This window comes from Hippichthys cyanospilos, chromosome 17, assembly GCF_059441005.1.
Source record: "Hippichthys cyanospilos isolate Australia breed blue-spotted pipefish chromosome 17, RoL_Hcya_1.0, whole genome shotgun sequence".
Lineage (NCBI taxonomy): Eukaryota > Metazoa > Chordata > Actinopteri > Syngnathiformes > Syngnathidae > Hippichthys > Hippichthys cyanospilos.
In genome coordinates, this window is record NC_142385.1 from 6,174,953 (window position 1) to 6,188,247 (window position 13,295).

A 13,295-nucleotide genomic window follows, 5' to 3' on the forward strand; every position below is an offset into this window, starting at 1 on the left:
TTATTGGTTTCTTTATGATCGATCAGCTGTGGATTTCCTATTACGCTGTTTAATTGCAAACACTGCAAATACAAAACTGATGAACAGTTCAACCTGTGTTCGACAGATACGCAAAAGTAATCATTCAATCCCAGTGCCTTAGCGCACATATTCAAAAGGCATCGAATACATCTGCTGATACAGACTTTAACCACGGCTTTGTAAGCCTCATCATCAGGCCGGGAGAGATTTTCTGAGAGCAACATGACACAGCAGCAGAAGTGCCTGTGGGTGGTGAGGAAAGGTACACCGAGATCCTGGCTCGCAGTTCTTTTGATTCTGCCCACGTCACTAAAGCTTATGAAAGATGTGATGTTCTCTCGAGAGTGCGCGAAAGTCAAAATGTGTAATGAAGCAGACGCCCCGATGATAAACATAATGCACTTGTAAATGTGGATGGTGCGCTACGCCAGCATAATTGCATGATGACGATACATTACTATACAACTAGTCTGTTGAACCCCTGAGGGAGATTTTTACCCGACTTGGGCTTTTTGATGTTTTTTTGATGTCATATCAAAGGAAACACATACAAAAAAAAATAAACACTCAGAGGCAAAAATATTGCATGTAAAATATTACATGCAAACCATGACGACTTTCAATATGCAACACTGCAGTCTCTTCTAAATGCTTGCAAACGGGAGGTTGACCTTATACGTGTCAAATTTAGCCCATGTCAGGCTCATTTATTGCTATTAAAAGAAAAGGAAATGTTGTCATTTTTGGTACATATTGAACATCCGATGTTTTGTCATGCATTCCCTTCAGTTTTTGCATTAACCCTGTCAACAGCAACCCGAGATCAAGGTGCAATAGAAATTTTGGAGCCGACACCCCAAAACCACTGGGTGGCGTTTGTGACATTTGCAATACAGTATATTATAATAATACAGTATATTCAATGACTTTGTTGATTAGCTTAGCCTGGACTCCCATTATGACATACTTGACGTCAACTGAAGATGACACCACATGTGCTCAAGGGTCAGGTCATCACAACAGCTGTTTTCTGGGTTTGGTCATGTGACATTTGTCAGCTGCACCGTGATTGGTTGTTCCCCGAGCTTAAGTATGTGTGATGTAATTTTCACCCAACAGAGAATAAAAACTTTTAAATCATTCACTGCCATTGACGGCTATAGACGTCAAAGATACATTTTTACTGGGCTGCAGTGTAGTAGGTTAACTCATTGACTCTTAGTGACCAGTAAATAAGCCAAAAATCCATTTTAACAAGGCCGATAGTGAACAAATTAAAGATAAGAGTTGCACATGAGAAAAAATGTAGTCATTAAATTAAGTAAACATAATACTGTATTATTGCTGAAAATGGCTACTAGAGTTGTTAGTGATGCCAATTTAGCAATGACAACTATTTTGTCAAAAAGGTAAAAGAACAAAATGTCACAACTATTTTTTTATCATGTTATTGGTATAGTACTCTTAAAAGTATAGTAGTTCTTTTAAATGTGGCAAAAAAGACATTTTTTTGTCGATTTTTTTTTTCATAAATTATAACGCTACAACACAAGACAACGCCCGATCCCAAACAAAGAAAGATATGTTGATTTTATTCTGTCAAATATCAGAATCAGCATCAGCCTCAAAAAAGAAAAAATCCATATCAGCTGGGCCTGGTTTTACAAATCTGTAACGTAATGATTGTCATGTTGACTTAATTGGAAAGAGTTTACTTTTTCTTTTTTTTTTAGTTGCCAAGCAGTTTATAGTATTGATTAATGACAACTTGCCTTCTGTTCAATCAACTGCATTTAAGTTTAGACTTGGAGGGCACAGCAGAATATAAACAATCCAGGAGCTCTTGTTGGTTTGTATGTCAGAATGGAGTCCTCATACATGCGCAAAGACACTATATGCATATGAACTTGATATAAATGTTATGCCTTGTCTCCTGTGACATTCTGCTCCTCTTCCCAGAATGCAAAATATGAGCAGAGAAGGAATAGAAAACGTGGAAATAACACATCAACTATGTCTTGTGCAACACCTGGCTGCTCATAGACATTCAGAACGATGGTAACCAGGGTAACGCTCAGTTATACATTTTATGTCACTCATCCGTCTGTCTTTATGGGTTGAATGCTCTTCTTTTGTTGCATTCATCCATCAAATGTGTTCTTTCTCATTAGAGTCGCGGGTGAGCTGGTGAGTATCTATGGCGTTATATTTGTGCCACAATTACGCACGCGCGGAAAAAAAAATTGAGCGGAGAAAATCAAACTGAGCGAGCGAAAACAGATTTTGAGAGCAAGAAAAAAACTATTGAGCGCGTAATGATAAGAGTTTGAGCGCGCGCCGATGGAGTTTGAACACAGAAAAAGAAATTGCTCGCTCAAAATTCCTCTTTGCTCGCTCGGGATAGCCCTCTCTCGCTCAACATCTCGCTCTCGCTCGCGATACTCCTCTCTCCCTCGCTCAACATCGCGTTTGCTCAAAATCGAGCTCTCGCTCGCTCGAGTCGTCCTCTGCGCTCGCTCAGTTCTGTTCACGCGTTACGTTTGTGCCACAAAACCAGCCAATCAGAGCTTGTAAAAGCACTTTGATTGACACAGCTTAGTATCCAATGAGATTGCTTGTACGCTATCCGTTGACGCACTCTCGTTTGCCCTGTGTTCACCCGAAAAGGGCAAACGAGTGTGCGTCAACACGGACTTGGGCTGGAGAATTACTTTTAATATTATTATTATTACTGTATTGTATCATTTGACAGAAATACCTTGTTAGTTTTTGTACTTTAATAATATAAGCCCACCCCTCCCGCCTACGTCGATGTGACGCACTCTCGTTTGCTCGTTCCGGGTGAACACAACAAGCAATCTCATTGGATACAAAGCTGTCAATCAATGTGCTTTTACAAGCTCTGATTGGCTGGTTTTGTGGCACAAACGTAACGCGTGAACAGAACTGAGCGAGCGCAGAGGACGACTCGAGCGAGCGAGAGCTCGATGTTGAGCAAACGCGATGTTGAGCGAGGGAGGGAGGAGTATCGCGAGCGAGAGCGAGATGTTGAGCGGGAGAATGCTATTGCGAGCGAGCAAAAAGGAATTTCGAGCGAGCAATTTCTTTTTCTGTGTTCAAACTCCATCGGCGCGCGCTCAAACTCTTATCATTACGCGCTCAATAGTTTTTTTCTTGCTCTCAAAATCTGTTTTCGCTCGCTCAGTTTGATTTTCTCCGCTCAATTTTTTTTTCCGCTCGTGCGTAATTGTGGCACAAATATAACGCCATAAGTATCCTGGCTGACAATAGATGGAGTACACCCTAGAGTCTAGGGTGGCCAAGTTCGGTCCTCAAGAGCCACAATCCAGCCTGTTTTCATTGTGTCTCTTCAACTAACACACCTTATTCAAATGATTAGCTCATCAGCATGCTTTGCACAATCCTGATAACAACGCTGATTTGACTCAGGTGTGTTGGTTGAAGAGATACATTGAAAACAGTCTGGATTGTGGCTCTTGAGGACCGAACTTGGCCACCCCTGCCCTAGACCCTAGTGTGGCCTGCGATTGGTCGCCAGCCAATCGCAGGTCACACACACGAAAAAAAAAAAAACAACATTATCTCTAATACCTACACACACACACACACACACACACACACACACACACAAATACATACATATATATATATATATATATATATATATATATATATATATATATATATATATATATATATATATATATATATATATATATATATATATATATATATATATATATATATATATATATATATACACACACACACATACATACACAAACACACCATATTTTTTGGACTATAAGGCACGGCTTTTTCCTCATGTTTTGAGCCCTGTGTCATATAGTCCAGTGCGGCCTTGAGTGTTTTTTTTTTTTTTTTTTTTTTTGCTTTTGCTAGCCACCAGCAAGCAAATATGTGTATCTCTTCGAGGTGTCAATTTATGGAACTGAAAATATGTGAATCAATGGCTGTGCTCAAAAAGAGTTAAAACAATATACTATTAAAAAAATATGTCTAAATTTAATAAGAGAATGTATAAAATTTGGAGTAAATTTGTGATTTGTAAATTTCATATACAGTACACAGTATATATGATTTTTTTATGTATTTAGGATTCTAAATGAATTATGTAGAATGTGTTCTATTCACTGAAATAAGCTGTCAAACAAAGGGAGGCAAAAAAAGATGCTATTGAAGTATTGATTTTTATTTAAAGTCTGTTAAAGAGAGGATGTTGCTGTTGGCAGACAATTACAAAAAAATTAAATAACTACAAAAAATTAACTTCATTTTCCATCTTCCATCTGATATATATATATATATATATATATATATATATATATATATATATATATATATATACATACACACATATATGGGTATGTGGTTCCCCAAATGCTGATTCAGCTAGTATACCAAAATTGCGAGTTGTCTTCAACTTTTAAAAATAAAATTTGAAAAAAAAACAAGAATTTTCTTATTCCCAATCTCTCTTTTGAACAATTTTTGACTGGCCTTATTTCAAAACTAGGTAAGTGTGTGACGAAAACACTTACAATTTACTTGAATCACAGTAATTCCGGCCCTCTGATAGAAAATATAACTACAATGTGGCCCATGATGAAAAAAATGAGTTTGACACCCCTGTTCTACGGGCATTGTACTTACTTCCATGTATTACGCAGTGTGTTTATTTTGAAATTGATGTTGATGTGACGCATGATGTTGTTTTCTCTTGCTTGGCAGTGCACGTTAACTCGATTTGTTTTGTTTTCAGTTTATGAAATCCATTTTGGGGCATTTTATATCAATTCTTAATCAGAGTAAATGAGAATTTGATTCTTTTGCCAATCAACCTCAAATTTTTACCATATGCCCTTTACTATTTCAAAAGGAAAATGTAGAACATAGTACACAACCAACCAGCCATTCATCTGTGAGATCATCTCCATCTGAGTCAGACAGTTGAATGTGTGTCTGACTAAACCGCATGCACAGGATGCACATGCACTGTTCTCTGCACTCACTACTACATTGCTTTTTGACAACGCTAGTAAAAGGAAATGAGGCGCACAAGGTGGGGCTTGGCTGACACAAGAAGCCAGTGTCAGTTGGAGTAGTCTTTGATTTAAAAGCCTCTTTCTACATCTGCACAAAATAATGTGTGCCATGCCAAGATCCAAGTGAGTTGAATAGATGATCAGGCCACATAAATCTTGAGTTTGACGTGACCATCCTATCATTCAACATTATGGCAACCGAGCCTTTGATTTGCACAAAGTACTAGAATAAGCATTATGGTACCTCAAATAAGATTTTAATAGCCAGTGTTGGGCAAGTTACTTCAAATTTGTAATGCATTATTTATTACTCATTACAGACATTCCAAAATAATTAGTTACATTATTATATTACTGTATTTGAAATCTAAGGCATTACACCACTATTGCATTACTTTTGCATTCCTCTACCAACATACCTGCAAATATGGATTTGGCATTCTAAATGTAGCTCATTATGCTCATTACACATCCAGTGGAATGACCTTAAACAAACTTAAATGCTCAAAATTAACCCAAAAGAATTATTCTTGCTCCCGTAGACTTGTAAATGATGCCTTGATCGCTGGGAATGTAAAATAAAAATGTACAAATAAAACCACCTAAAAGAAGTTCTCTGCATACCAATAATACAGCAGCGCCGTCTCAAGGCAACCAAATGAAGAGCACTCATGTTTTCAATTGCTTTGATTGATATTATAAATTTAACGGGTTTAGGAGTGTTTTTTTTTTTTTTTTTTTTTTTAGGGGTGGGGTCTATGTATTATAATGCATTGTAAAGCGCATTACTGTCATTTGTACAACATAAAATATGACAAGTTTTTTGTGTGTAATGCCTTACAATCCTGCATCAGATGAAAAAGTAATGCATTACAGCAGGGGTGTCAAATGCATTTTTATCGTGGGCCTAATTGTAGTCATAGTTTCTGTCAGAGGGCCGGTATGACAGTGAAGTCAAATTGATTTTAAGTGTGTTCACACACTTACCTAGTTTTGAAATCAGAAGCTGGTAGAAACAGTAAATGAGAAATTGGGGATTTTTAAAAATACATAAAACTACATAAATTTAAAAAAAAAAAAAAACATGCTTGTTTTTCCCCACAAATTTTTTCACGGGCCACATAAAATTATATGGCCGGACAGATCTTGCCCCCCGGGCCTTGAGTTTGACACCAGTGCATTACAGTAATTACATTAATTAATTACATTACTTTTGTAATGCATTATTTCCTAACACTGTTCATAAATGTAACTGAATTCAGACATCCATTTAGGAAACTCAAAGATTGATTTTTCTCTGAAGTTTTATGACTCAAACTACTGCAATCAGCTTTCACTAGTATTCCAAATGTAAAGCTACTGTATTCCAGCTCCCTCCTACATTTTTGAAAACATTCACGTTCTCTCGCCTAAATTCAACTGGCACATAGGCTCCAACTCCAACTAGTCACCTTAAGAAGGATAAGTAGTATTTAAAAATTATGGTTGGGTGTTGTCATTAAAAAGTATATAAAAATAGATGCCAAGGTTCAACCTGTCATTTCTCGTCAGCGTTTTTGCCCACCAAACAAGACATACAGAGGATGCGGCTCGTTTTTGTGTCCTTAGCAAAGGGCAGAGGCTTTACATTGCTGAATTGCAGATGCTATAAAATCAAACGTGCTGAAGTCATGGAAGCATCCAGCTTAACCTCACTGTACCATATGGGTATAACGCAAAGGTTATAAGAAGGGAAATGAAAATGATTAGGCTTGAAATTGCATAATGGCTTGTCACATTATGCGAGTGTTTCCGAGCAGGCTCGTTAAAAGATGTTTGATCTGTTTGTTGTTAAACTCAACACACCTAAGGGTATATAAGGCCACGTTTGGGGACTTAAACCATAAAATGTCTTTTGATGTAACAGACAAACACACTGTCGTTTGTTAATGATATCGGTTAACATATCCCAGGGCACACATTAAAGCTAGGTTTTCAAGTACAAATATTTCATTTGATTTTTTAAATGCGAGCTAGCTGACATATGGAAAAAATTCCATGACAATAGCTCTACAGTCAAGTGTCTTCCTCCCCTAAAACAAACATCTCTTGTAGTACCAAGACTGGTCTGTGAGAGGCAGCCTTGTGTGACAGGTCATACAAAATGTCAGAAATTGCATACAAAATAGAAATAAAACTGGTAATGGTAAAATAGCTCTTAGCTTATTTGCAGACTATCAAAATTATTTGATAACTACTTAATTTGCCATTTTATAATTCAAAGCTTTGAAAATGAGCTAAATCGTGAATCAAGATTTTTCAAAAGTTGCAGAATGCTGGATGGGTGATTTACAAGACATGTTTACAATTGGCATTAACTACTTCACTGCAGCATTTAAATGGATAGTCATATTTATTTAGCTATGTTTAGCAGTAAAGAGTCAATATTTTGTCTATGATTAAGTCTGTTATTTTTAAACACGAGAAAATATTTGAAAAAACGAATGAGTAAGAACATGGGATTACATTTCTGGACTCTTAAAAAATACAAAACAAAATATCAAATAATGTCTTTGATTGGTTTATTAGTTAGTGTAATAATTTTTCACATACAAGTAATACTTTAAAACATGAGTTTTTATGTCTTATTTGATCTGCCCTTTTGGTTCCCGGAATACAGTTACAAAGAACGTATTATTAAAACAACAGCTGGTGAAACACATTACAAAAAAATGCAACACAACTCGTTACTCCTATTTGTATCCAGCAAAAGTGGAATCTTCAAAGAAAAAGATTGTTCCACTGAATTAAAAATGAAAATCACCAGACTATTCCAACATATTATTTCCTCTTGCCAAACAGTGAATTTACCACTTTGCCATCGTATCACAAACACATTGCACTGGTGTACCTAATGGTGTGGGCTGGCTCTGCAAAGCAGCGCTATTCAAGTTTCCACAGATTTTGCATCCAAATCTGCGAGAGCGAGTCTGGCTTCAGAGGTGCTCTGCTACAGCCAGTTCTCAGAGGAACCGTACCAAGCTTCTTGGGCAGGCTCGCCTCCAAGTGCCGGGCATTCAGCCCATCCTGGAACCTTTGTGGCCACTTTGGCTCCATACCACTCCAGGAACAGGAACAGGAACAGAGATGGCGGTATATGAGGCGACAAACATTTGGAGGTTGTGTGTGTGTGTGTGTGTGAGAGCCCCTTCTAGTCTAAACCAGTGGTTGTCAAAGTGGGGTTCGCGGACCTTCAGGGTGCCATGACCTGACTGCTGGGGGTCCGCGAAATAATTTGGGCGTTTTGAAACTGATTTAGTTTATCTTTTGATAGTTACAGATTTGTGCCTTGTTTGGCTGAGTCTTTGTTTTTGGCACCGCTCATGGCCGCGCTGTTAATTGTGCATTGATAGTGGCCTGCCTTGTCTACCTAGTATAGAAGCCATTGTAACATCTAGAAAGGACAGAACATTGGGTTATTAATGGGTAATTAATTGTGGGCCTGGAAGGGGGCTCCTCCCACCTGTGGTCCCTTCTGGAGGTTTCTGATTTTCCCCAAATTGGGGTTTTTGAGTTTTTCCTTCCCCTTCTGGGAGCTTTGACAGGGGATGCTGTTGTGTACCTTATACTGAAAAGATGTCTCTGTACGACCTCTTTTCATTCTGTGAAGCCCTTTGAGACTTCGGTGATTTAGGGCTATATAAATAAAATTTGATTGATTGATTGATATTAATCAATATATATATATATATATATATATATATATATATATATATATATATATATATATATATACGTGTGTGTGTGTGTGTTCGTTTCATTTTATTTTATATCAAATTGTGAAAGTATTCTCAGTTGCTTGCTAACGAAACGATGAAACCAGCAAGGTCAATGCTGTTTTTGACTAAATAATTGGCAGCAACTTTTTGAGGGGTAATTGACACGGTTTGTTAGGAGGCGTGCAATGTGCAATTTTTATTTTCTAAATTTCCCTATAGCTAAAAGTAACAAATATACTTGTCAAATTCAATATATTGTTAAATAGGAGGACAGTTATGTTTGGTTTAAATGATTTTTGTTTGTTTGTTTTGTTTCTGCAAATATTTGCAAAGGGGGGGGGGGGGGGGGGTCCTTGGAAAATTTGCTTTCTAAAATGGGTCCCTAACCTCAAAAGATTTGAGAACCCCTGGTCTAAACAATGTATTCTGACTAATATTGTGTTTATGGAATGTGAATTATGCAGCAGAAGCAACCCATTTTCATTCATCTAACCTTGAAAAGTAGTGGCCATTTTGCCTTCTACTGGCGACCAAAAACGACATTACAGTTGCTCAGGTAACGATCAATCACTGCTAATCTCTTTTCAGTGTATTTGGTCATTTGACATTCACAAACTAAGTCATGATCAGTTCTTATAAGAGCCCTGAGCAACTATGATTCAATTTTCAATCATCAGAAAGTGCCAAAATGACTGCCCATCAAGATGAATTCAAAACTGGTGGATTTTGCTCCTCAAATCATAGTCCAAAACACAATTCTTAATTAATCAGAATACCATGTTTAAATTGAAGGGACACAGGGGACGGACTCTAACACATTTCAACTCAAAAATTATGGTTAAACCGGCGCTGCAAAATGCAAAATGAATTAAACTAGCATCCAAAGTTGCTTGCCAGGAGCCTACAACATGATACCATCATCTCACTGAAGAGTACAGATACACTCACCCCAGTAGGAACAAAGCAGGTTCAGGAGAGGACACTTTATGTCTGGTGTGCACATACTGACCCACCATGACAACACTTACAAACCGATTTATGTTTAATATCACTCAGATCGGTGTCTCATGCTTTTGCTGATGGTACTCTCCCTTGCCTTAAATGCAATAGCTCTTTACACTTATTTGCCCCCCCCCCCCCCCCCCCCCACACCCCCCCACAAAAAAAAAATGACAGCGAGTCAGTCCATTGTGTCAATAGGCACATCCTAGTCGACAGCGACTTTTCGTACCTGGGTTTCCGCAGTCCGCGCACGTTCCATTGTCCGGTCTGGCCAGAACGTCTTGCAGGAGCCGGTTATTCCCCTCCGGTTCCATGGTAAGCGTTTCCGAGCTCGACGCAAGAACATTCGCCGACTGGAAGCAAACAGACAGAACACACCATCACCTGTCTGTCAGCCGGATTTTCTCTCTCACTCTCTCTCACTCTCTCTCTCTCTCTCTCTCTCTCTCTCTCTCTCTCTCTCTCTCTCTCTCTCTCTCTCTCTCTCTCTCTCTCTCTCTCTCGCTGCCCCCCCTCCCACACCCCCACCCCCACCCTCACCCTCTTGGGTGATGGCTTTATTACTGTCCGCCTCAGTTCCAACCCATCATCTTTCCGTGTATGTTCACTGCGACACCCAGTGGTGATGTTACGTCCTTACAATACATGTTCAAAGAGAAGCACTATTTGCACTAATAGTTGTATTAAAATAGCACATTTGTTTCACATTTTGCAGATGATACAAGGAAAAATGGAGCAAATAAAAAATAACATGACCAAAACTATCTCAATTTAAGGGAATTCCAACATAAATTTAAAAAAAATTTGGTTGCTTTTTTTGTAACGTGACTGCAGCTCAAAACGTGCTTTGCTTTGCACGTTTTGAGGATTTGAGCTCTTCCACTTTTAACTGTTTTTTTACTACTTTATTTACTTTAAAATTAATTAAATACTCAATTATTAAAGCATGTATTTTCGCTAATTCGAGATAATATACACGACATCGATAATGTATTGTATATTTGGGACTTTATACAAAATGACTCTAATTTTTAATCTAGTCTAATATTATTTCGGTAATTGAAGGCAACATAACATAAACACAATAAAACAGTCAAAATATATGTGCTGCAGTGTCCATCAGTAACATTTTTTCAGCACAGCTTTCATTGTATGCCTTGTGTGATTTAAATGATCGTCTCTATAAGAGAAATAGAGAAAGAGAGTAGTATATAGTAGCTATCCAACCATCCATTCAATCATCCAACAATACGTCCATTATATTATCCTGTACAGTACATGTAAAATAAGATCTCAATTAATCTAAGGCCTATGTCTTATTAAAATATTGTCCTGCAATAAAAACATGTAAATAGCAAATAAATAATTAGTTGACAAAATGTGAAGAAATTGCTTGTTTTTTTTAAATAAAATTATAGCTGATGTTTTTGTTCGTTTAGTTTCTTTTTAAATATACGAGCATTTATGTTAAACGTTGAACGTGGGAGGCAATCGATTTTTATGATTCGATTAAAATGTCTGGCGAGTGCTATGAGGTCATATCGACGCGCTTACACGTCACGTCTGCGACCATTCTACTGTTGACTTTCTAAAACAAATCAAAAACATGTCGACTGCAATGAATTTCGGTTCGAAAAGCTTTCAACCTCGACCACCAGAAAAAGGGTCGTTCCCATTAGATCATTTTGGTAGGTTATTTCCTCTGTAACGTTTAATTTGTGTGACTACTGATTTTGATGACAGCTATCACTAAATAGCAAGTGGAACTAATTGGAATAATTTCATGATGGTAGTTGGTGCTTGTTATTATTTTTTTGGATTTCAGGAGAGTGCAAAGCCTTCAAGGAGACGTTCATGAAATGTTTGAGAGACAGCAGATTCGACAATTCCAAGTGCCGACTTCAGTCCAAAGACTATCTGGAATGCCGTATGGAAAAGTGCGGTTCAATGTTCTTTTTTTACGTTACCGCCATGCTCAGTTAATTAAATTCTTGCATTGATTGTATGCTGGCTTTCATTTTGCCTTGCAGTCAGCTCATGACGAAGGAACCACTGGAAAAACTAGGATTCAAAGACCTGATTGACCCACCTCCCATTCAATTGAAAGAAGACAACCAACATTAACACGCCACACTACCAAAATACCGAAGATAAAATCAAAGAAATTTATGTGTGAAATGTGGTACAGAAATGGGTAATGTGGGATTGTATATAATGCTAAAATGTCTAATTTAAGTTGATGCTTTTGAACATATTTATGTAATTAAACTTTTTGTATTTGTACAGCAAGTGTGTTTTTAACCCGAATCTCTATCAGGGACTTAAGAACCTTCGCCATGGTTGCTTCACATCCCAGATCCCACACAATTTATAATTCACAGAGCCAATTTGATCCTCCCAAAACTAATCATGGAACAAGGTCTTTGTGCCCTGTGATTGGCTGATGACCAGTTAAAAGGTGTACCACAACTTATACTCATAATCGACTTGGATTGGCTCCAGGATAAAATTTCACAAAAAAAATAAACAAGCATAAAATGCTCATTTATTTTTTTTACATATATGGCTCTCTGAGGACTTGTTTCTTGTCTTAGAATGCAAGCACATACATGTTTGAAAAGCAGGATGTGCAACACAGAGACATTCTCGTTATCTTGTCATTGCTTTTGAGGTTGTGTTGCAGTGCAATGAAACCAAAGTTAAGCTTTTTGGACATATTCGCGTACATATATATATATATATATATATATATATATATAGAGAGAGAGAGAGAGAACAGTTCTGTATATATATATATATATATATATATATATATATATATATATATATATATATATATATATATATATATATATATATATACAGAACTGAGCGAGCGCAGAGAACGACTCGAGCGAGCGAGAGCTCGATGTTGAGCAAACGCGATGTTGAGCGAGGGAGGGAGGAGTATCGCGAGCGAGAGTGAGATGTTGAGCGCGAGAATGCTATTGCGAGCGAGCAAAAAGGAATTTTGCGCGAGAAATTTCTTTTCAAGAACTTTTTTACTGCGCTCAAAATCTGTTTTCGCTCGCTCAGTTTTATTTTCAACGCTCAACGCTTTTTTTCCGCGCGTGCGTAATTGTGGCACAAATATAACGCCATAATCGCAGAGCAATCACAAACAAACCATTTTTCTCAATCACACTTAGTGACAATTCAGAGTGTTAAATTAACCTACTATAATGTTTTCAGAATGTGTAAGGAAACCTAAGTGTGGGTGTTTTGCTGTATGGCTATGCTTGTCAGAACCGCTTTGAGTTTTCTACTTATAGTATTTAGTGAGAATATTTATGCCAGGCCTCACATGGTCAAGTCTTTTTTTAGGTTTGAATTGGTGACTAAGCAATGGCTTGAAAGCCCACTGCAAACCTGTCGAGGTGGGATACCG

At 37.6% G+C, this 13,295-nt stretch overlaps 2 protein-coding genes across 3 annotated transcripts in view; one reads left to right on the forward strand and one right to left on the reverse strand.

Moving 5' to 3' along the window:
• Nucleotides 1–10,299, reverse strand: part of LOC148409343 (arf-GAP with dual PH domain-containing protein 1-like) — a 33,806-nt gene extending 23,507 nt beyond the window's left edge. The window contains exon 1 of one of the 2 annotated variants that reach the window (XM_088438950.1): nt 10,098–10,299. In XM_088438950.1, coding sequence (XP_088295076.1) covers nt 10,098–10,182 — 85 coding nt within the window. In that variant the 5' untranslated portion in view covers nt 10,183–10,299. The remainder of the gene's footprint in view (nt 1–10,097) is intronic. The other variant, XM_088438951.1, reaches the window with a different exon arrangement.
• Nucleotides 10,300–11,423: 1,124 nt separating this feature from the next.
• On the forward strand, nt 11,424–12,151 carry cox19 (cytochrome c oxidase assembly factor COX19). Its single transcript, XM_088438498.1, has 3 exons — nt 11,424–11,556; nt 11,694–11,805; nt 11,899–12,151. Exons 1-3 carry the CDS (start codon nt 11,475–11,477, stop codon nt 11,990–11,992), a joined length of 288 nt encoding a protein of 95 aa, XP_088294624.1. The 5' UTR covers nt 11,424–11,474; the 3' UTR covers nt 11,993–12,151.
• The last annotated feature ends 1,144 nt before the right edge of the window (nt 12,152–13,295 follow it).